At 36.6% G+C, this 26,438-nt stretch overlaps 1 protein-coding gene across 3 annotated transcripts in view; it reads right to left on the bottom strand.

Annotated features, from left to right (window-relative positions):
• Positions 1 to 26,438, bottom strand: part of Swt1 (Swt1 RNA endoribonuclease) — a 368,135-nt gene that overhangs the window by 50,199 nt on the left and 291,498 nt on the right. For all 3 annotated transcript variants that reach the window (XM_090396646.1, XM_090396647.1, XM_090396648.1), the window contains one exon: positions 12,277 to 12,384. In XM_090396646.1, coding sequence (XP_090252772.1) covers positions 12,277 to 12,384 — 108 coding nt within the window. The remainder of the gene's footprint in view (positions 1 to 12,276; positions 12,385 to 26,438) is intronic.

Genomic DNA, 26,438 nt, shown 5'->3' with positions numbered 1-26,438 from the left:
AATGACAGAAGAGATAGGAGAGGAGGTCATGCTTTCTTGTGAAATATCTAATTATACTGATGTTCCAGTTAGAACAGGCTACATGCTAAACTAAAAAAGCTGGAAATGATGACCAATTTACAAGAATACTATTTTGTTCCCATGGTATCAGCTATCAAACAGGACAAATGTCAGTAATGCATGGGAATCTTGGAAAATGAGTGCTTAAATGAAGCAGTATCTGAATGCATCCCAAGAGTTTGAAGAATAGAGTAAGAGTGAAACGAATGTGCAACCTTATTAAGAAGAAATCGAAAGAGTAAAAGTGAGAGGAGTTAATGAAATATATATAGAGCAGGTTAGAGAAGTAAAGAGTATTGTGCAAAAAGCTAACTGGAGTATGAAAATTTAACTGGCTATGTAGGCTAAAGGCAATCAAAAACAATTTTATCGTTATGCTGCCAGAAAGAAACAATGAATATGGAAAAATAACTACATTGAATGCAGATGGTACTCTAGTGTCAGAAGTTAATGAGATTGTGCTTACTTTGCTAAGATATGTCAACTAGGTGTATGTAACATGGTGCACTATGATACCGCTGCATTCGATAAAGAGTTATAAGTGCATGAAAATGAGGTAGAAGAGCTACTGCATAACCTGGATAAGAATTTGTCAATAGGGACATATGGAAAATCAGCATGTTTACTAAAGGAATATTCAGCTGAATCAGCTAGGCAGGCCTTTCACATGTTTGTATAACTTGAGTCTCAGTTCCAGAATGATACCATAGGAATGTATGAGAGTTCCATTGTACAAGAGCAGTGCAAAAAGTGATGTGTCTGACTCCTAACCTATCGGTATCTCTGGTGTGGTAGTGAATGTTTTAGAGAAGTTGGTAAGAACTTGCATACAGAAATTCATAGACAAACAAGCTATACTCTGCAAGGACCAGCATCGGTTTACTAAAGGAAGGCTATGTTTTAGCAATTTGGTCATATTTTATTACAATGTTATGACAAAGGTAGATAAAGGGAATTGATACACTATGATAATGTTTGATTTTGCTAAGGCATTTCACAGGATACCACATGAAAGGCTGTTGCATAAAATAGAGAATATGGGAAACATAAACTCTTAACTTGGATAAGTGGATAATTAAAGATAGATATCAAAAAGTGGTATACATTGACTCTGCCAGATTTAATGTGACTAGTGGTATACTTCAGGGTTCAGTCCTTGGGCCATTGTTCAATCTTCACATTGATGACATTAGGAAGGGTCTAACAGGATATGCTCAACTCTTTGCTGATGATGCGAAGATAGGCAAGGCAATCAGGGATGCTACTGATATCTAGCATTTACAGAATGATTTGAGTAAATGTAGATGTTTGGAGTAAATGTAGTAAGTGTAAAGTAAAGTAAAAGTAAGTAAGTGTCAATAAGCATTGACAGTTCCTTGTTCCAGGGAGTACATGACTCCCTGGAGGTCTCAGAAAATAATAATAATAATAATAATAATATAGATAGGGGATAAAGAAGCTGTGGAAAGGAGAGTTACAAATATTATATCTGGATTATGGGATTTAGATTATAATAAATTTAGTTTAATCCTTTATCCAAGTGTAAGCAAACAAAGTGTGCGCCTGAAAATATCTTCAGGACTGAGGTAAGGTAGTGCAACACCAGGCAACTCCGAGCAAAGGTGAACCAAGCTCTCATCACTCCTTGTCTCAGTATCTCCCATGGGAGATAGTGAGACAAGGAGTGATGAGAGCTCAGTATCTCCCATGGGAGATACTGAGACAAGGAGTGATGAGAGCTTGGTCCACCTTTGCTCAGAGTTGCCTGGTGTTGCACTACCTTACCTCAGTCCTGAAGATATTTTCAGGCGCAAACTTTGTTTGCTTACACTTGGATAAAGAATTAAACTAAATTTATTGTAGTCTAACCAAGTGCAAAATAAACTTCCAACAGGGATTTAGATTGTGAGTATGCAGATTACAGACTATAGTTAGCGGGAGGAGGGGGGGGGGGCGTGATATGATAGAGGTCTATAAACTTCTGAATGGGTGTTATAGGATATCATATGATGAAATTTTTTGTTATATGGAAGATGGGGAGAGAACACGGGGATGCCCATGGAAATTAAATTTGTTTGCAATCAAGAAAGGAGTAAGAACTTGGATTTTCTCTCTTCAACTCACTCAGTTTTCTAACAGAGCAGTGAGTGAGTGGAATAGTTTGCCTTTAGAGATAGTAAGCACAGTGTGAATGAATTTATGGGAAGCAACAGCTGGTTTGTATAACTACCCTCGATGAGTTCATGACTCCTTGAAGGTCTCAAATAATAATTTATTTATTTATTCGTATGGAGTTTCCTCCATTTTCCTCCCCTGTCCCTATTGGGGCGAATTGAGCCCTCTCATGGGGGTTTAAGTATTTATGGCTGTAGATCTGTGTGTTTTCACGGGGCCAGTTTGCCTGCTTGCGGGATGAAAAACGCCAGATAAACTAGCGGAAAAAACCCTACTGCCCATCCCAAGACCAGCTAGCTAACTTGACTATGGCTGAATAAGATCCTCAAATTCTTCATGTTTTTGACGGGAATCGAACCTGGGACACTCCTTCCCCAGTCATATGGTTGCGAAGCGCACAGCCACTAGGCTAACTGTGCGGACTCAGATAATAATAATAATAATATATAGACACACACAAAGATGATAAATAACATTGAAGGAAAGTGGAATTAAATCTGATATCAAAATTTGAGATATTAAATTCAATACTTTACTGCAGTTGATTCTATTTTCCTAAATAAATCTGATATAATTTCTTCAGGACTCTTCAACAAAACTGCATAAATGCTTTAGCAATTTGCTATGAACAGCAGTGAAATGATGAAACTAACAGACAGCACAGAAAACAGCAGTAAGCTCACAGAACAGGTGAAATATGTCAGTAAAGAATAAATGAGGATACAGACAATAAAAGAAGATTCTCTTTCTTATACTTTCTTAAAGATAATAAAATAAAATAAGCACAACTTGTATGATGGATCTCAGCTAAATAACGGAAGAGCAAATCAAAAATGAGAGTGCGATTGGAAATCAACAATTAATTGAAGACTACTGACAGTTCTACAAATCTGTCAGAAGAACTCCGAAGTACTCAACATTAATGTGCCAAGTAGGCACATTAATTTTGAGAGCTTTGAGAATGAGTGCCAGTTGGGTGGTGAGAATGAGGCAAGTGTTAGACAGTATTGTTGGTAGACTGGAAAATGTAAATATCAGAATTAATGTTGAACATGTGGTGGTAGAAGTTCAGGAGAACAAAGTGGACATTAGTAAAGAAATAGTGTGCATTCATGTCATCCTTCACAGGACAAAGCTCAAAATTGAAAAACATGACAGGGCTGAGAAAAGAGATCAGAATCGAGATTATGTGAATAAATGAGACAAGAAGAAAATTTTGTACAGAGACTACCATCAGAGGAGTACTTAATGAAAGTGTAATAAAATCTTGTTTCCATGGGGCAAAAATTAATAATATTAGCAAAGCCATATGGATGCAGAAAGGTAAGATGAAAGAACTAATTGCATTGGCTGACACCGATGATCTGAGAAATGAGAGGATATATTCTACGAGGGAGGATGAGAAGAAGTTGTTGATCAAAGTGAAATAAAGAAAATAAAAAAAAAAAGGCAAAGATTGTAAGTCTCCTCCCATGCTATGATAGCAAACAAATCAATATGCAGGTTGTACAGAAGGAATGATGTACAGTTTGTGAACATAGGGTCTGAGTTTCACAGAAAGGAGGACTTGTATACTGCTGATAGACTGCGCCTAAATGGTTTTGGTGACAGAGAGAGAGAGAGAGAGAGTGTGTGTGTTTTGTACACCAAGAGTGCTGAAACACAAAGTCAGGAAAAACTTAAGCAATTAGGGTGGATGCAGGTGAGTAAGTGTGCGAAGACATCCATGAGGTGAGTGAGTGAGTATGAGAATGACTAATAAATGAAGAATCTAGTCTCCTTCTCAAGCAACAATATTGAACACAAATGGATGTAAAGGGGTTAGGAGCTTAAAGGGGAGGAGTTTTGGGTACTGGTTAGTGCAACCTCGCCAAAAGTTATAGGCATTAGTGAGACTTGGCTAACGGCAGATGATGTAGTTATAGGGATAGATTGTAAAGGGTTTGGCATTTTCAGGGAGGATAGAGAATATTGGATGGGGAGGGGATTTTGCTGATGATAGCAGATAATATGCAGCCCAATAGAAAAGTAGACAGGTGGGAGAGTGGCAGTCTGGTAGAAGAAAAGACTGATAAGACAAAATATACAGTTGGTTGCTGTTATAGGACATGGGATTCCTGGGATCATCTGAAAGATATGCATTGGTAAATTAGTACGAGTGCGAGTCAAGTAACTATTACAGGAAAAACTCCAATTATGGATATATACAGGGTAATCAAAATTAAAGTATCCCTGTTTAAGGCCTTGTGGAGCACCCAGTGATCCAAATGTATAGCCCATACCTGGCAATTGTGGGTATTCACAGCTCTGTTCAGTGAAAGTGAGCCTCATCTATCCACAAAATCATCCACAGCCACACAGTGTCCAACTCCACTTGAGTCACCTTTCAAAGTCTTGCATGTGCAACTCCTATGTCAGGGTTATCTTGAATGTGTAGAAATGTAGAATCTTCTGTAGAATTTTCCAACCAGTTGTGTAATGCACGTCCATGCATCGCCTGCTTCACAATGGCAGTAGCAACTTCATTCACTTGTTGTGAACTGATTGGTTTTCAACCTCTGCCAGGTCTAACTCCCAATGATCCCTTTTATTTATGACTAATCATTATTCGCAGAGCACATGGAGATAGTAGACTTCATCAACATTTGTTCAGGTGATGAAATTCACCGGGTGTAGCAACAGCATTGCAATCGTTCATATAGTTCAGCTTCACTAGCAAAGCACATTAGGGCAGGGTTAGTGCCAGATGGTATTAACCAGAATGAAGAGGAAAATCCTGTGTCCATCTTTATAAACCCTCCCAGCACTTGCCGAGTTGCATGATATGCAGATTCCATGCAATTGGTGTTTACTCTGGTGGTTAATTTTGGAACTGCATTTTTTTTCCCCTCATATATTGCTTCCTCGTGATGCACAATGTATTCCTGCAAAATTTTGCCACATCTGGATCACCAGATGGTGCTCCACAAGGCTATAAACAGGAATACTTTAATTCTGATTACCCTGAAGGAAGAAAGATAACATGGCAGGAAGGAAACAGAATTGATATAGGTACTGCGAATGAATTACTTGAAGCAGAATGTGATGGAGGGGACTCAAGATGTGAATTGGACCTGGTCATAGCATCAGAAGAGCTATCCATAACCAAGGTGATCACACTGGCTCTGATTGGAGAGAGTGGCCATGTAGCCTTGACTTGGGAAATTGTAAAATATGAGGAATATTCTATCTAGAAATGGTATGTGTTGAACTACAAGGCAGGTGATTATGACAAGCTCAGGAGGAAGCTTGAAGCTGCACCATGACATAAAACATAAAACCTGCAAGGGATATTAGTTGTGCAACAGGATTGAGTTAAGGGCATTTGAAGGAAGCAATATCCAATTGTATACCCAAGGTCAGGACAGTTAACACGTTTGCTGCCAACTACGAGTATACTTGTAGTTTGTATATGAGCTTCACAAGCCAACTACGAGTACACTCATATATCAATTTACCGATCTCCTATGGCAAACACGAGTTACTCCTTAGTATAATTACCTTAATTTGGAACCTTGGATTCTGAATAAAGCAGAGAGCAGCACGTTTGGGGGCTTGGTAGAAGGGAAATAATTTCAACTAAAATATAGTATATTATATGTGTGCTTCAGAAGCCAACTACGAATTATACTCGTATGTCGATTACCAACCTCCTATGGCAAGCGCGAGTTAATCCGTAGTACACCACATAATTTGTAAATCAATTTAAAACTAATAAATTCAATAAAAATGAAAAACCAATCAATAAAATAAAAAAAAAACAATTTATTCAAATTAAGAATGGCACATTTTAAAACAATTTTCCACGCACAATGGTGGTTTTTTCTGGCAAACAGGACAATAATAACGTGTTTCGAGTCGTCTTCATTTGTTTCGTGTACACAAATGGCATGGCTTTGTTGGGTGATTCTTTTTTTCTGTTGGTGGTAAAATTTCCAAATAATGAAAATCCCGATTCCTCCTGATATTCTCTGATGCTGTAAGTTCATTCATTCCAACAAAAACAGATAAATTGATCTCTAAATTTTCACACAGTCATTGCACTTCCAGTAATCATGTTATAAAATTTATGCGCATTTTGAATGTATACCTCAAAAATGCGTATTGCCAATTTCTTTGGCCATCTAATTGTCTTTCGTAAGGTGAAATAGTAAGAAAGCATTTGATCAGAAAGATCAGTGCCTGACATACCCAAATTATAATCCCTAACGATATTTGGTTTTAATTGAAATTTACCATTCCAATTTTGTGCTTCAACCATTTCAAATTTGTGCATATTTGAAATGGAAAGAACTTTCCTCTTATCCTTCCATTTGCTGACTACAACAGGACCTCTTCTTTGCCAGACAAATTCCCCTTTCTTTGGTTTTCTTCTGAATAATATCTGGTAGTTTTTCCTATTATTTCTCAGCATTCCACACACGTAAGTTTTTCTTGGTAAGCGATTCCATCAGAGCTACAGAATTATAAAAATTGTCCATATACAATACATACCCCCTGTCTAAATATTCTTCCATCAAGTGGAATACAATATCATATGCATGACCCATTTTCGCTAAAGAGGATTCAGATTTTCCTGTATAAATTTTTATTTTTTATCACCAATCCATTCGATTCGCATAGTTCATAGAATTTCATGCCATATTAATGTTTTTTGTTCTTTATGCATTGCTGAAACGCAAGTCTACCGTGCCACAACACCATTGACTCATCAATACATAAGTTTCTGTCTGGTGTGTAGCTATTTTGCATTACACTATTAAAATGATCTAGGACTGATCTTAATTTGTGCAATTTATCATTAGCTGCTTGGGAATTATCTGCGAAATGCAAGTGACGCGATAAAATTTGAAATCAATTTCGGCTCATTTTAGAGCACCAAAATGGCAAATTGTAAAGCTGATTTGTACTCCAATAATGCTCAATAGACGGCAAATTACAAGGATCCGTATGAAGTCAAAGTCCAAGAAATAATTTCATTTCAGGTATGTCTATTGCTTTCCAGTTTGAAATTCTTTGACTTTTTTTGATCTGCGCTCGGCTTTGCTCAATATTTTGTAAAGCATATAAATTGGTTTGTTCTACTAAAATTGTGAGAAAATCTTCAGAAAAGAAAAGTTCAACTAACACCTTTTGATACTGAAATTTCCAGCATCAATTTTAAAACCTTCAGTTTCAACAAATTCAAATTGTGGGGGCTCTTGTTCTGAATTTTTCCAATAAGTAGATGTTGATGTATTTGGCTGGATGCTAACTTCATCTTCAAAAGTTTCTTCATCATCTGAGTCACCGCTAGAGTCGTCTGTAGGATCATCTTCGGAATCGGAGCCAAATATTTCAAGAAATTCATCATCGCTCATATTAGCATAAGCTTCTACTTCTATATCAGTAAGTTTTCTTTTACTGGCCATGGCGAAATTGAAGGTTCTTAGAGACTAGAAACTAAAACTCGACTAGACACAATAAACACCGTTGTCAGCGCATATAATATATAGGTGGAAGTGATACGAGATTACTCGTAGTCTATGAAACAAAATTCTGTCTGATAAGCTGGCTATGAGATTACTCGTAGTGACCTTGAAGATGGGAGTGATACAAGATTACTCGTTGTTGGCGTATGAAAAAAAATTATGTCTGATAAGCCAGCTATGAGATTACTCGTAGTGACCTTGAAGATGCAAAAGTGCTTGGTGTGTGGGAACAAACTATGCCTGAGGAGCGTGGCAGCAAACGTGTTAATTAGGTAGGAGTTACATGGATAATTAGTATCATTAAGCATGAGCTGGGAAAAAAAAAAGAAAAGAAAATATTGTGGATGGTATATAAAGAGAAACTTGACCAGCAAGCTTATAAACAGCATAAGAGTCAGGCAAGAAAGGTGACCAACATAGTAAGGAAGACAAAATCAGATTATGTGAAGAACTTCGCTGGCCAAAGGAAATCCCGAACAGTTCTTTTGTCACACATGGTAAGTAAGAAAGAGAATGACTATGAAAGGATAACCTTAATGAGCACTGATGGTAACAAAGTAAGAGAAGCAGATAAAACAGTTCAGTGACCTACTTTGCAAGGGTATATTATTCAAGTAAGGTTACGACTGTGACATATGTGACAGAGACTGATGTGGGAATAAAGGTGGATGAATTAAGGGTTCCGAGGATATTGAAGAATCTCAATTTAAATAAAAATGTAAGCTTAGATGGATATCAAGCTCATGTTTTTAAAGAATGTGAAAGGGAACCGGCAATGTCTTTGACTGGGCTCTTTAAGTCTACAATAGTTCCGAATTATATATTTGGTTTAATCCTTTATCCAAGTATAAGCAAACAAAGTTTGTGCCTGAAGTATTTTCAGGACTGGGGCAACTTATAGCAAAGGTGGTATAACTTCTCATCACGTGCCTTAGTATTCCATACTGCAAAACACATCTCCTTGGGGACATGTATAATGCTATGCATTAAGGGAAGGGTCACTACCCAAACCAGTTTCGACCTTTATTGAGGTCTCATCAGTGGGAGCCAGATCCAGAGGTGGTGATACTAAGGTGGAAGTAATGGAGGTCATATTTACTTCAGTATTTACTTCAGAGTAAATATTTAATGGAGGTCATATTTACTTCAGAGCACATGTCCACAAGGAGATACTTCAGGTGCAAACTTTGCTTACACTTGGATAAAGGACTGAACCAAATATATAATTGTTGGCATAGCCAAGAGGAAAAAACTTCCATCAACTTATCTCTAATCCAGAGAATTTTAATAATAAGGTGTTGACACCTTTTGGCAACTGATATATGGAAATATGACTTCTCCATTACTTCCACCTTAGTATCACCACCTCTGGGTCTGGCTCCCACTGATGAGACCTTAATACAGATCAAAACCGGTCTGGGTAGTGACCCTTCCCTTAATGCATAGCATTATACATGTCCACAAGGAGATTTGCTTTGCATTATGGGATACTAAGGCAAGTGATGAGAAGTTATACCACTTTTGCCATGAGTTACCCCAATCCTGAAAATACTTCAGGTGCAAACTTTGTTTGCTTACACTTGGATAAAGGATTAAACCAAATATATAATTGGTAGCATAGCCAAGTGAAAAAAACTTCTATCTACAGTAGTTCTTTTGCATAAGGGAGATTTTAAGATTGCAGCAGCAAATTATAGACCAATCAGTATCTCAGGAGTGGTGATAAAAGTTGGTCATAAAAAGAATTCAAGAATGATGGGTTGATGAAAATATGATACTCTATGAGGAGGCAACATGGCTTTGTGAAGGTCAGTTATGCCTTAGTAACTTAAGAACTTTTCATAATAGAGGGACAGCTGAGTAGGATAAAAGGAATGGCAACACAATGATTCTGTTGGATTCTGCAAAGTCATTTGATAGAATACCACACTGAACTCTGTTATGCAAATCAGAACCAATTGGGATGGATATGACACTGGTTATATGGATACAAGGGTAGCTGATGGACAGATACTAAAAAAAAAAAAAAAGTAGTATAAGGAGGAGCATAATTCAGGAGAAAGCAGGTGACTAGTGGTGTGCCACATAGTTCAGTACTGGGACCACTACTGTTTAATTTGCACATAAATGATATAGGAATAACCTGAAAGGAAATATTCAGTTATTTGCTGATGATACAAAATCTGGTAGAGTAATAGTTAATGAAGCCACTATGGACAGCATGCAGGGTGATTTAAATAGACTATCAGTATGGGCAAAAGATAATGAGCCTCAGTTTAATGTGGAGAAATCTGATGTTATGCATTTTGGGATAAATCGATTACAAGTTGTGTACCATATTGATGGAACTATACTTCAGGAAATAGATGAAGCTAAGGATCTGATAGTGGTGAAAAGAGAGTTGAAGTTTATAGGACATATTACTAAGTTTGCGAAGGTAGCTCATAAGATCACTTGACTATTGAAGAACACATTAACAAGTAGAAATAAGGAAGTTGTTATTCCTCTTTATAATGTCTTCATACATCTGCATCTGGATTACTGTGATCAGGTCTGGCCTCCTGAGTTTCTTGGGTATAAGAAAGTGGTGGAGAGGATCCAGCAGCAAATTACCAAGATGGTGAGTGGTCGGTGGAATGTTCCTTATGAAAATAGATTGAGGATGTGCAGATTGCAGAAGTTGGTTGATAGGTGAAAAAGTTTCAGCATTTGGCTAGAGGGGAAAAAAACCAAAGGTGATCCCTCGAAGTTAAGTAAAGGTGTGGTTAGCAGGAGTGGGAGGTTTTGAATTTTTGCTTGGAGAGTTGTGAATGAATGGAATGGGTTGCCAGAGTCAGTTGTATGAACTTTGTCTGTTAATGGGTTCAAGGAGAGGTGTGAGAGTACTGTATGAATAGTTCGATCTTCTGTAATGATTCTTCGGATTCCATGGAGCTGCCCATAAAATAATAATAATGTGTTATTTCTATAGCAGTGAAATCTTAAGTTTACATCTAGAGAAACGTTAGGGGAAAAAGGTTTGGCTGGGAGCATTTCTAGAAATGTAGGTAGAATCTTGGAATGATTTTCGCCATTATTACTTGTGATAATGAAGTGTAGTTCTCTACTAAAAGTATTACTAACTCACTTTGTATTAGAATAGTGATCGCCAAACTGGTCGATATAACATTGTTAGGGGGGGTCGATAGAAAAATATAAGACATCATTGTACGGGTAATATTTAATTCGGTTAACTTGGATTACCTCCATCCTGAATGACAACGCAATTAAGAGTGAATCGTGGGAACGGTGACATGAATAGGACCGTAAGATGGAGCAAGGTCATGAAAATAGTTATGGAGGCAAATCAAGTAGGCCAAAATGACGTATTTACCAATAAACGGATGTCTGTGGTTCCCACCTGGCCGGCACGGTGGGAGCGAGATTGCAACACGTGTGCGCGGTTGCTTATTTACTTATACTTGCATGTATTCGATCCCAGTCTCATTTTTGCACAGACATACAAGTGAGCATTAATGTTCTAAAATTCATCAACATACATATTATAATTCAATCGTTATTCATTCACAAACTAAACTTCTCTATGCTGAAGAGGTGAGCAGGGCTGGTAGTAATACCAGTGATATTAATACCAGTAGTTTATTAATACCAGTATATTAATATCACTAGTAATACCAGTGATATTATTAGTGATAGTAATAGTAATATAATAATATATACTATATTATACATACAATAAACACTGTAACTATAAAACAAACAATCCAAAAACTCACATAAGTGTCTTTTTTTTGTTTGTCCTATTATAATTACGTAATAGTAAAATAGAGGGGGGTCGATAAAAAGTCAAGAAACTCTTGAAGGGGTCGATGGTCAAAGAAGTTTGGCGACCCCAGTATTAGAGGGTAAAAAGGTCACTTTTTGAGAGCATTAATATATCATTGGTTAATGAAAAACATACAATGAAATACACACATTTGTTTAGATATTAGAAGACAACATTCTACTAGATGAGCTTTGACTGATTTGCATAAATTAAAATGGTCAAATGGGACATACATAAAATTTCAAAGTACTAAATCATTGCCTTTGTATTTAACTCTCAATTTTTCTAATTACTTCTAAATTCAATTACTATATAAAAAATGTATGGTTTTCACTGTTATTCTCACTTGCATTGCTTTGAATCATGCTTTCTAAAGAAAGGCTAAATCTCCCCCCCCTCCCCACAGAAATAATTAAAATAAAGAAAATAAATAAAACAGCAAACAATCAAAATGGCACGTAGCCTGAAACTACTGCTAGCTACTTTCACAGTCAGGTTGGTTAAGCATTTATCGACATGAATTAGTACAGCCCATTCTAGAAGTTTCATTTTGTACATTTCATCACAACTCTTAGTACAATATATGGAATATGCTGATAGAATTCTTGAGAAGGATTATAAATGAATAACAATGAAATAGAGAAGTTGGTTGAATCACTGACCTACCTATATATAATGCATTTAAAACTAAAAGAAAATACTTACCAGAGTTGATTTATAAGATCCCATATATACTGGAATGTGTCAAACACAAGTTTTTGTTTCCAAAAGAGGCTATTGTTGTTGACTTCGTCTTGAGAAAGATTTTTTTTCCTAAATTAGTAATAAAAATTTTTGCTTTCAAGAAATGATTTATGATACTGTAAGATATTATAATACACAAAATACCTAAAGAGAAAAATAAAATTTATTATTAAAAATGAAATGAACAGACAAACTTTTTAATACTAATGTGCACCAAACAAATTCAAAAAGATGTCACACCTTATTACTAAAAAGGTCGAAACCATCTGATGAGTGGCCCTTCCCATAATGCATAGCATTATCATGTCCATAAGGATGGCATTATGGAATACTAAAGAATTAATGTGAAGTCATTAGCCTCTACATACAAGTACCCTGGTCATGAAGTGACTTCACGTACAAACTTTGCTAATACTTGGATAAAGGATGTAACCAAGAATATAATCACTTGGCATCTTTAATTTATAATATAACCAAGTGGAAAAATTTCAACATCTATCTCTAATCCAAAGTATTTTAATAATAAGGAATGACACCTTTTGACTACTTGTATATGGAAATATGACTTCTTCATTACTTCAACCTTGGCAATTTAAGTCAGCCGAATGCAGAGAGCTGATAAAACACCCTACCCTCTAATTCTAGTGGAAATAAGTAAAGACCAAACACACATATACAATCTCCAGACCACCTGTGATCTAGTCATAAAAGTAGAAACATTAAAACATAAATCAACTACAACACAATATCACAGATGCCAAGAATTTGGGCATCTGTGACATTGTGTAAGGCTGAATTTCATTGCGTGAAATGTAGTGGCAAACACGCAACAAATGAATGACAAAAACCCTGCACACATCCAGCAAATTGTGGGGCCCACACCCTGCAAACTATAGGGCTGCATAGCATTTCCTCAAAACCAGCAAACCTATACAAGAACACACGTCCTCCCATCAAGCCACAATCTCCACAATGGATGGAAGATCGTATGCTGTACTTAAAGACCCAAAACCAAACCAGTCACAACAAACCTATCCGACTGAACATAACAAGTCACATAGGTGAAATGCTTGCTGAACTCTGACAACCCAACTCAAGAAGCCAAGGATATCATTTTAAGGCACACACAGTCACTCCTTGTTGAAATTCTTAATGGATAAGTCTAAAAGAAAACCGAAATCACTACAGATTGTTAGCTGGGACAAACGGTCTATCAAACAAAATATAGGAGCTGCAGGAGTTTGCAGCAGAAACCCAGACAGTTACAGGCAAATTCATCAAAAAACAGTTAATCGAAAGACAATTCATCAAATGCAATTCATCGAAAAAGCAATTCGCCGAATAAACAATTCGCCCAACGACAATTTAACGCATGGCAATTCGTTGAAAAGGCAATTCATCGAATGACCAATTCCTAAAATTACAATTCATCGAAAAGTCATTTTTCTTGCAAAGTATTGTTTAAAAATCTTCAGTAACAATGCGGAACGTTACCCATGTTACAGACAACATATTTAAGTGGTCATCGAAATGTAATAATTATTTTCTTGCATTTTAGAGCATTTAATGTAAGTGTACATCCTGCTTCATTGTACAGTTAGTGATTTATCTGTAGAGAAGACAGGAGTACCACATGCACTTATCTCCCGAATAACCTCGAAAACATGTAATTGCAGTTAATAAGGGGAGGAATAGGCTAAGAAATTCGTTCTACCAAATTTTGTCACAATAAGTCTAGTCGATTGAAATTAAAAATTTCATTAAATTTCATCCAGCCAGAGCAAAATTGCTAATATCATTTAGGAACTTCTTTACAGAAATGTCATGATACAAGTGAACCATTACGAACTATAACTGAACCGTGAATTCAGCTTCTTGTTCTGAAAACTTCTGCGAATTCTGTGAGTTATTGTATACATAATTTCGACACTATTCTTTGTAGCCCCGAATATAGCTGAACTGAAAACTGGAAGGGTTCGACATTTTTTTGTAAAAGTTTCAAATATGGAATCCAAATAAATTTTTTTTATTAATAAACGTAATAAATAAATAAATTTACTGAACGTTAGTAGGCCTAATACTGAGGTGACTAGGCTTTTCCTCCTGGAAATAGGCAAATCGGACAACAAAAACAATAAGAATCGATATTGTTCTGTAATTATTCCTTAGTAAAGCAGCATTGCTATACCAACAATCATTATATTGAGGAGGATGAGGGAAAATAGTATTAATCATTAATATTACAACTACTACTGCTAATAATAATAAATTGATTCTTTGATGTAAATCAAAGAATCAATTTTGATGTAAATGTTTTTCACAATATAATAATAAAATATACAGGAATTCAGAGTAAAAATATTGGAAAACTTGAAAAAAATTCATTCCTGAAGATTTTTCAATCACGTTTCACTTATTTACTCCTGTTTCTGTTATTCCTCAATGACAGGAGTGCCACATGCACTTATCTCCCGAATAACCTCGAAAGCAAGTAATTGCAGTTAATAAGGGGAGGAATAGGCTAAGAATACTGAGGAGTATATGTGTGGGTGTGCAGTTTGTTAAAAAGTAAATAAAAGATTAAAATATTCTCTAGGAAAGGAAAATAATAAAATAAGGAATGATGAATAAAGAGTCTTAAAAAACAAACCTGTAAACCTTTTAGAAGCATACTCATCTGGTGTTATATTTAGATGAGCAGCAGTTGGAAGTCTTATTCGACTTTTGGAGGATGCCAGTGGTCGGCAGATCACAGTTAGAAAACACAGTGCTAAAGGAAATTGGAATTGGGTTGAGTTGTTTTGAATTAGGGAAGAAGCAACTGGCCTTAAATCCCTACATGTTTTTCCAATCCGGTTCGCTTGTTTTTCGGCAAGAAAAAAACCAAGTTTCAGAGAGGAAAAACCTTCCATCCTTGTATGAGACAGGCTAACTCACCTTCAGGTTAAACGCCCTGATAAAGGTGCTTGACATCCTTGATAAACGTAGGATGCTGAAGTCCTTTTCAGCAGTTTCATTAAATGAGCTGTAGAATTTTTCTCTTCTCGGTTTCTGCAGTTTTGTAGAAAATAAGTTTAGGATGGAGAACTTTTTTTTATATATTTACGCCAAGTTTTTTTGTAGTCTTCCATTTTCCAGAGATGTTTCTTAAAGTTGATTTTTCTGTTTTGGAATTTTCGAGTTGGTTCGAAAATATGGCTCAACAATGTGATCATGCATGATCACGTTGATGAGCCATTTTTTCCATGAGGAGACGATTACAAGAGTGGCATACCTAAATATGCTAGAGAAATTTGTGTTTCCCCAGATTGAGAATGTGTAGGGCCTCATTTTCCAAAACGATGGAGCAACTCCACATTATGGTGACTGCGCGTATCCCACTGCTTGTGGCCACCACGCAGTCCCGATTTGATTTCGATGGATTTCTTCATTTGCGTATATTTATATTTGTGTATAAATAATTAAATAAAAGAGTTTTTTTTAAGGGGAAGGGGCGGAAAAATATGCTACTGCACGTGGCAACAAAATTTCTAGGGCCAGCCCTGCGTATGTGTTTCAGGTAGATATTGAAATCCCAAGTCGTATATGGTCTGTTGGATTTCATAAGCAGGTGCATTGTCCTGCAAAAGCAACACGCCTCTGCTTAGTTTCTCGAACTGATTTTCCTTCAGTACCTCCTTCAATTCCTTCAGAGCTGCTGTAACAGTTTCACCTTTCTTGAGGTAAGGTAAGGATTACACCATCCATATCCTAAAAGACAATGGCAAGAACTTTTCCTGCTGACTGTTTGGTTCGAAACTTCTTTGGCCATGGAGAACCTTTGTGTCTCCACTCCATTGACTGTTGTTTGTTCTCCGGGTCATAGTGATGAATCCATGTTTCATCAATGGTTAGAATATGAGCTAAAAAATTTCATGATGATGAAATCCTTTTATGAAATGTTCTTTTAACATCTCAACTATACCCGCCTCGGTGGATATCATTCACTGCAACCAGTATGCCCTGCCAAAAAATCGCTTTCCGAACGAAGTAGGATAAATAGTAGTTATAAATAATAGGATAATAAAAAGATATATATCTCTCAAAATAATCCAAAACAAACCAAAAAAAAAAATTGCACACATATCTTTGCCCCCACACGCCTTATAATTCATTTTTCGGTGAACTGTATTTTCGATGAATTGTGATTTTTCGATGAATTGTTGTTTTTCGATGAATTGTCTTTTCGATTAACTGCTCATCGGTGAATTGCTTTTTCGAGGAATTGTCTTTCGATTAATTGTTGTTTGATAAACTGATTTTCGATGAATTGCCTTCGATGAATTGTCTTTCGGTAAACTGTTTTTCGATGAACTCTCCGGATACCCAAGCAGACATCATACTCAAAAACGAATCACATCTTCGTCCAAGTGACAAGATCAGAATTAACAGTTATAGCACTTATTGTACACACAGATCCTATGCCAGAGGTGGAGGCACCACCATCTTTGTCAAAAGAAACATAAAATATAATTCAATAGCCGAACCCCAAACAGAACACATGGAAACTACAGGAATATTGAAATACATATGGAAAACACAAGCAGCATCAGGATATGCAGCCTACAACCCCCCCCCCCAAATAAAAAACTCCTTGAATCTGACTTAGATGTGATACTAAATAAAGGCATACCAGTGATAATAGCTGGAGATTTTAATGCCAAACATTCAGTCTGGAATAGCAGAAACTCAAATATCAATGGATGAATACTCAACTCTTATACCACTTCACGAAATATAACAGTGATAGGACCCACTGAACCCACACACTGCGTACTCCTGATGTACTAGATATAGCTATATTAAAAAACATAGTGCACAGCTATCAAATACAAGCAGTCAATGACTTAAGTTCTGATCACAACCCCATCATATTACAACTAGGCACCATACAAGATTTAATGGAAAACACCACCACATTATAAACTGGAAACAACTTCCCTCAGCATTCCAGGAAAACCTTGGCCCAATAGCACATATAACATCCAACGAAGATATACAAAAAGCAGTAAAAACTCTTGAAAAACACCTACTGACAGCGATAAGACAGGTAACAAATATAACCAAATATACACCACCAAATATACTCCCAGAAGATATAAAACATCTTATCCAAGAGAAAAACAGATTAAGAAGACAATATCAGAGAACAATGGATCCAGCAGATAAACAAGCAGTTAATAGAAACCAGGTTTGGTATATGCCCTAAAGGATTACTGTAACCAACTCTGGAATAACAAAATTCACCAATTAAACACAGAGGATCAGTCAATATGGAGAATGATGAGATCACTCCGTTCGAAGAGTTTTACACTTCCTCCAATCCAAGGTGAATATAGTGTTGCCTACAATGATGAGGAAAAAGCAGAAGCATTTGCAGATAGTTTAGAAAAACAATGCAGTCCCAATTATATCAATCTACTCTGTAATATAAAATGTTAAGCTTTTTTTGTAACGTTTTTTTGTCAAGTTATTTGAAACTTTTGAAACTCAGGGCTGCCCTGGTTGTCGAGTCTTCATAATTCGAGTCATCAGAATTCAAGGAGAACTGGCCAACCAGTCCGGAAATCGGGGTGAGTGGGTGCCAGAAAACCCCTTTCGAGTTTTCAAAATTCGAGTCATCAGAATTCAAGAAGAACCGGCCTACTAGTCCGGAACTCAGGGGGTTGGGTGCCCATAGGTGCCTGGGGGGGGAATCCCCTTTCAAGTTTTCAAAATTCGAGTAATCAGAATTCAAGGAGAACCGGCCTACCAGTCCGGAACTGAACTCGAGGAGTTGGGTGCCATAGGCGCCAGAAATCCCCTTTTGAGTTTTCAAAATTCAAATCATCAGAATTCAAGGAGAACCGACCTACCAGTCAGAAATTCGGGGGGTTGGGCACCTTAGGTGCCAGGGGGGAGAGCCCTCCTTTTGAAGATTAGACACTCAGGGAGCTACCCTGAGTGTCGAGTCATCAGAATTCAAGGAGAACCGGCCTAGCAGTGCGTAACACGGGGGGTTGGGTGCCATAGGTTCCAGGGGGATGAGCCCCCAGTACAGATATAAACTTCATAAGAAAAATCCACACCCAAGTGAGTAAAATAACTCAAAACACCTCATTCCAATCTAACAACAAATCCATGTCACCAAAAGAAATATATGATTAAAATTAAAAGAAACACAGAGTGAAAATTATTTAATTGTAAATATTTCATCCTAAGTATCTTAGGGCATCATCAGTACAGTAGTTTAAAACAATAATAGGAATAACATACAGTTAGGGCACATGATTACAATAGAATCTCATTAAACATGCGTAACATGTTACAGAAAAAATTAAAAAAAATAAAAAATAAAAATAAATAATTATTTAACACAATTTTGTATGATTTTCACATACTTTAGGAATAGTAAGAACGTCGTTGCAGTTTAAGTTTGGTCTGTGTAGTAGGGCTTCAGAACTTTCTTTGTATAAACGTTCATGTTTATATAAAGATCTATGTAAAAGTTTAGACTTTTCCGAATGGATCCTATGGTTTGGATTTTCAATTCCCTGTTGAGAGAGGCCAGATTTCTGTGGTTTAAAAAGATGAATGTGGTCTTGATGTTCCGAGATGTGTTTCTGAACAGACCTACCTGTCTGTCCAAAGTAAGACAATTTGCATGAGCATGGAATTTCATAAATGCCAGTCTTCTTTTCTTTGGATGAGTAAATCCAAAAAGGAGATACACTGTGGAGATTCTTTTTCTAACGTAAAGATGATGCGATGATGAAGAAGGTTAATTTTATCTAGAAACAGTTGTAATTCATGTTTGGGATGATCCCAGACTGTAAATACGTTGTTGACATCTCTTAACCAAATTTTTGGTTTGGGTTCAAAATACAATCAAAAAACTTAGGACATACCATGCAAGACCTCCTAGAATTTATGGCTTACCTAAGCTATACAAAACTAATGTTCCACTTAGACCTGTTGTAGACTATATCAGCAGTCCAATTTACAAGTTATCAAGATTCTTATCTAACTTTCTCTGCCCTCACATAGGCCACTCAGTCTCTTCAATCAAAAATTCTACTGAGTTTCACACAAAAATTAAAGACATTCAACTATCAAAAACTGTTGTTAAAGATACCAAGCAATTTTAAACCTGGTTTTACTCCATTTTTCCCAAGTAAGCAAACAGACAAAATGTCAAGTTTGCGCCTGCAATTGTGCAAGACTAGCTGATCCCACAGGTAGTGCAAGACCAAGGCAACTCGTGGTAAAGGTGGAGCAAGCTCTGATCACTAATCTTAATATTTACCCTTAATGCCAAAACACATCTCCAAGAAGTGGATGTATGATGTTTTGTATTAAAGGCACAGGGCCACTACCCAGACCGGTTTCGACCTTTATTGAGGTCTCATCAGTGGGAGCCAGGCTAGAAATACCTAGATTTAGTAATGCAGAGATTGTAAGTATTTTACCAATTTTTTGGTAAAATACTTTTGGTAAAATTTTGGCATTAAGGGTAAATATTAAGATTAGTGATCAGAGCTGCCTTGGTCTTGCACTACCTGTGGGATCAGCTAGTCTTGCATCAATTGCAGGCGCAAACTTGACATTTTGTCTGTTTGCTTACTTGGGAAAAATGGAGTAAAACCAGGTTTAAAATTGTTTGGTATCTTTAACATAATTATACCCAAGTTAAAAATACTTTCTACATTTATATATCCTCCTGAGATTTTTATTTAATAAAGTTATAACACCTTATGGTAACTTGTTTTGGTAAAATACAAGCTCTGCATTACTAAATCTTGGTATTTCTAGCCTGGCTCCCACTGATGAGACCTCAATAAAGGTCGAAACCGGTCTGGGTAGTGGCCCTGTGCCTTTAATACAAAACATCATACATCCCCTTCTTGGAGATGTGTTTTGGCATTAAGGGTAAATATTAAGATTAGTGATCAGAGCTTGCTCCACCTTTACCACGAATTGCCTTGGTCTTGCACTAACTGTGGGATCAGCTAGTATTGCATCAATTGCAGGCGCAAACTTGACATTTTGTCTGTTTCCTTTATTTGGGAAAAATGGAGTAAAACCAGGTTTAAAATTGCTTGGTATCTTTAACATAATTATACCCAAGTTAAAAATACTTTCTATATCAAAAACTGACTTGTTAATCAGCTTCGACATTGTTTCCCTCTTCACAAACATTCCCCATAAAGAAACAATAGAATGACTAACTCAAAAATTTCCGTCTGATATAGTTGAATTGTTCAAGTTTGTTATTGCATCAGGTTACTTCACCTGGAAAGGTCAAATTTACAAGCAAGAAGAAGGAACAGCAATGGGATTTCCTTTATCACCAAACCTAGCAAACTTGTTTCTAGAACACCTTGAAGAAAAAAAAAATATTCAGTTTTGAACCCAAACCAAAAATTTGGTTAAGATATGTCGACGACGTGTTTGCAGCCTGGGATCATCCCAAACATGAATTACAACTGTTTCTAGATAAAATTAACCTTCTTCATCATCGCATCAACTTTACGTTAGAAAAAGAATCTCCACAGGGTATCTCCTTTTTTGGATTTACACATCCAAAGAAAAGAAGACAGTTCCATAGCCATATCTGTCTTTCGCGAGCCTACATTCTCAGGTCGCTACATTCACAATTCTTCCGCTCATCATCCATCTCAGAAATCTGGCATTATTAAATCAATATAGTTTCCAGAGCACACAAATTCTGCTCCTCTGAAGAATCTTTAAACCAGGAATTAGAAGTAATCAAAAATACAGCCATCGTAAATGGATATAATCCGAAAATAACTCAAAAAATAATCAGTCACTTCTCCACACATCAAACCAGACAGGAAGTCCATAGGATTCCCATACCTTACGTCAAAGGCATCTCCGAACGTCTTTCTAAAATTATGAAGAAATACAATTTTGCCACTACTTACAAACCTATCAACTAAATTTACAACTTGTTACCTTCTCCTAAGGACAAACTCTCACCTTTGATGTTGCCTGGCATTTATGAAATTCCATGCTCATGCAAATTATCTTACTTTGGACAGACAGGTAGGTCTGTTCAGAAACGCATCTCGGAACATCAAGACCACATTTGTCTTTTTAAACCACAGAAATCTGGCCTCTCTCAACACGGAATTGAAAATCCAAACTATAGGATCCATTCGGAAAAGTATAAACTTTTACATAGATCTTTATATAAACATTAACGTTTATACAAAGAAAGTTCTGAAGTTCCCTACTAAACAGACCAAACTTAAACCGCAACGACGTTCTTACTATCTATTCCTAAAGTTTGGGAAATTGTCATACAAAATTGTGTTAAATATTGTATGACAATATTTAACAGAACCAATTGTATGTTATTCCTATTATTGTTTTAAACTACTGTACTGATGATGTCCTAAGATACTTTAGGATGAAATATTTACAATTAAATAATTTTCACTGCGGTTAATAGGTTAATACGTGTTTCTTTTAATTATGATCGCACCACAGGTTTCATTATTTAAAAAAGAAATATATGAGATCATAAGAAAACTAAATAACAAAAAGGCTCTGGGTCCGGATGGAATAATAAACAAGGTACTCAAGCTGCTTCCACGCAAAGGGGTTATGCATCTGTTAGCCATCATTAATGCTATCCTTCGGCTGAATTATTTCCCAGAGATATGGAAACTTGCTGACGTTTTCCTAATTCCAAAACCTGGAAAAAATACACAGTTTCCTCAAAATTACAGACCGATCAGCCTTCTATCATGCGTAGGTAAGATAGACGAACCGGCTATACTCACACGGGTTCAAGAGGCAGCAGATACCAACCATGCCATTCAAGATGACCAATTCGGATTTAGGAAATATCACTCCGCAACGCTACAAATTTTACAGAGTCGTCGAATATATCACCAAAGGTTATGAATGGCACCAGCACTCTGGTGCAGTCTTCCTGGACATCACTCAGGCATTTGATAGAGTGTGGCATCATGGTCTAATTTTTAAGCTACACCAAGTTGGAATTCCATTACCACTAATTCTACTCATCAAATCCTACCTAAATAACAGAAAATTTAAAATAAAACTCAATAGGATCAGATCCACAGAGGAGAATCAAGGCTGGAATCCCTCAAGGTTCTCTGCTATCTCCTCTACTCTTCTCCATATACATGGTAGATCTCCCTAAATTGTCTTCATCTATCACCACTCCATATGCCGATGACACAATCATCATAACCAGATCCCTCTGTCCACAAACAAGCTGCAGAGAGCAGTCAATGAACTGGAGGATTGGTACACCAAATGAAGTATCACAATCAACCCAGGAAAAAGCTCTGCAGTACTTTTCACCAGACGTAAAGCAGAACCGAATACAAGCATACAAATGTTTAGTAGAATTTCGTTTTTTACATTTGTACCAAATGTAAAAAATCTAACAAACATTTGGTAGAATTGTGAAAACATTTGTTTTCACAATTCCACCAAATATCTGGGAGTTCATCTTCATAAATGCCTAAATTTCAAGACACATAGATAGTGTCACCACTAAAGCAAGTCAGAGCATAGCACAGCTATATCCACTTTTACATAGGAACAGATTCCTAAGCATAAGCAACGAGGTTCTCCTGTACAAATCAGTGATCAGACCGCAACTAACTTACGCTTCTCCAACCTGGGGGACACACAGCTAAAAGAAACAGATTACAGAAGATCCAGAACAAATGCTTAAGAATGGCATTTAATGCCCTATGGTTCATCAGAAACCTCCAGTTACACCAAGAAGCCAATCTTCCAGATATCAAGACCTACATGATAGGTATTGCAGAGAAATTCTTCACAATCACAGATAATCACCCAAATCAACAGGTAGCAACTACAAACCCTCAGATCACCTCAAACATAAAAGACTGAAATCCTTCATTGCAAGAGAAAGTTGATACAGCCTACAATGCTCACAATGAGCAGGTAAATTACCCACAATAATCCCATCACCCACAAACTAAAATACAGATGAAGGGATGAGAGTCAAGGACTCAGTCCATCAACCAAAAAAGTTCCAAGTTCCCTGGCATCACTTCTGGGCCTGGCTCCCACTGATGAAACCTCAATAAAGATTGAAACCAGACTGGGTAGTGGCCCTTCCCATAATGCATAGTATTATACATGTCTGTAAGGATGTACAATGCTATGCATTCAAGCACTGTACCTTCCTTCAGTGTCAATAACAGTGAGTCTGAAGCTGCACATGCACAGAGAGAGGAAGAAACTCATAGAGATGTAACAAGGTCGTTAGAGATAGCCATTTTTGACAAAAGGAAGTGTTATAGGAAACATATTTCAGAGATCAATGAATTTATCTGAAAGTATTTATTTCTTTCAATTGGTGTACAAGCACTAGAATATAATCTAGAGGAAAGCCTCGAATATAGTTTTTGTTGAAAGGTTAAGTAGCACAAGTTTTGAGAGAGCAAGATAACAGTGATTTGTCTACTGTCTGTTTTTATATAACCCTGCATTCACTTCCTGTCAATGGATGAAATGATTATGGAGCATTTTATCTCAAGTGGAAAACTGTGTTGATTCTTCTAAGCAGTGTTCCTTGAGCCTCCCTTTTACGGGGGAGGTACGGCACCACCTCAATCCCCCCCCCCCATTTTTATCCGGGATCGGAACCGGCATAGCTGACAATGCAGACCTATGGCTGGAGGGATTGTCTTAAGTATTCCTGACTGTATCCGTGTGTGTTCACGGGGATGGTTTAATTGCTTGTGGGATGAAAAACCCCAGATAAACTGAGGGAAAAAACATGCTGTCCACACCCAAGACCAGCTAACTTGGCTATGGCTGAAGAAGATCCTTAAGCTCCTCACTTTGTCGACGGGAATCGAACCTAGGACACTCCTTCCCCAGGCATATGGTTGCGAAGAGCATAGCCACTAGGCTAACTGCGCGGACAGTTGTTCAGTTAAGGATAGGCAATGAATACAAGTAATGAAGATTGTGTTTAGGTAACTGTAGGGCAGGCAGTTTACTCTAATGTATTTTATTTTCATGTTTAATTTTCTGAAGCAAGGTGAATATTCCTGAGGATTATTATTTTGTTTTCTTTTTTTTTATTATTTTGTTTTCTTTTTTTTTGAGTAATGAGTGTTAACTTTGAAAGGGTGAAAAGATTTCCTTAATTGAAACTGATATTAATAGGTTATAGTTGTTTAATCCTAGTATGTTTTTCTATTTATTGTTTAATCCTAGAGAGGATTGGTAAGGGAATTTGTTTCCTTTTTGCCTTTATTGTTATGATAAAGAAAGACCTCCCGGAAGTCATCAACTCATCGAGGGAAGCCATACTAATTGCACTAGTTGTCATACCTGTTCTTGAATTCATTCACACTACTTGGATGTTGTTTGTTCAAAATAACATCCAATGGCAATCCATTCCAATCACGCACTGCTCTATGAGAAAAAAATCTAGCCCTAATCACCCTGTTAATAGCATTCATTATCGACTTCCATGAATGCCCTAGAATCCTTACTTGTACAAACAACATCCAAAAGCAATCCATTCCAATCATGCACAATTCCATGAGAGAAAAATCTAGTCCTCACTCCCTTCTTGACAGCATTCATTATCAAATTTCATGAACGCCCTCTAGTCCTTCCCCCCAACCTCCATAAAATGAAAAATTCCATCTACTGAAATTCTGTATAACCCTCTCAGAAGTTTGTAAGTCTCAATCACATCGCCCTTCATACTCCTGTTTGCTAGTGTCTGCAGCCTACAAATTCTTGATTTGCCTTCGTAATCAGTTTTCCACAATCCTGATATCATTTTTGACAAGCACCTTTGCTCTCTCTCTCCACTGTATTAGCATCAGCACAGAAACCAGGAGACCAACCCTGCATGCGATAGTCCAAGTGAGGCCTTGTAAAGAGGCCTTGTAAAGAGGCAAAATGACTTCCTTGTCTACCTACATATGTCAAGGTTCGTTTCAGCATTGCCATTATTCTCTAATTTGTATTTACAATTTTTGCTATATGACCCTTGAAACTTCAACTTCCTATCTACTAAAACTCCAAGATCCCTAGTCTCATTAGTTTCTTCAACCATAATCCCACCAATATAATATGACATTGGATATCTAATCACACCAAAGTGCATGACTTTACATTTTTTAACATTGAAATGACAACCATTTTCACATGCCCACAATTCCAGCCTATTCAAATCATTCTGTAGGATAATCAGGACTGCATATCAGCAGCACTCCTGATTACCTTGCCTATATTTGCATCATCAGCAGACAGACATATGTCACATGTCAAATCCTTCCCAATGTCATTAATTTACAGTGTTAAAAATAAGTATTTTAATTATCTGGAGTATATTATTGTTCCTTGAACAATAATGATGGTCTAAAAATCCCAAGCATATGGAAGGCACATATTCTACCAACGGAACCTTCCTCTCTAAGAGTTAACTATAAACAGGCCAGTAGATAATCCAGAATCCTAAATCTAAAATAACAATTGTAATGCTTAAAATAGGACATAATTGTTACTGAAAGAAGACTATCTATAAGAAAGAATTTTTTCCCATGTTATCTTAAACAGAATTTAGTTTTGATGTAGTTTTTAAATAATTGATTATTTGTAATTTTTTTTTTTTTCACTAGAGGTCATGCCAGTAGATTAACCAGTTATCAAATCATTGTTCCTTTAGCATACTGTGTATAATGTAACTCAGTTTGTCCTTTATATTGGTATATACTCTAGATCAGTGGTTCTCAAACTGGGTGCCGCAAGTATGCCACAAGGATGCTGCGAAATTTTGAATCGTTTATTTGAAAAAAGCAAAATATTCAATTGCCACAAATAACTAAATCAAAAACAAAAAAATTATATATTTTGATTTTAATGGATGAAGCGTATATAAAAATTATCATTTTTTGTATCACTCTTATATTATATTATATCATGGGATTTCATTAGATCACCGCGTGTTGTAGTAACTAGATATGTGATGGCACATAAATACTGGGGAAAATGAAGGGAGAAATGAGAATATTTTGACATCTACAGATAAAATTAAAACTTTT

This window comes from Typopeltis vanoorti, chromosome 8 (genome assembly GCF_054136105.1).
Source record: "Typopeltis vanoorti isolate ZY-2024b chromosome 8, IOZ_Tvanoo_1.0, whole genome shotgun sequence".
Lineage (NCBI taxonomy): Eukaryota > Metazoa > Arthropoda > Arachnida > Uropygi > Thelyphonidae > Typopeltis > Typopeltis vanoorti.
Note: the sequence above shows the minus strand (reverse complement) of the source record. Positions and strands in the feature narration are given on the sequence as shown.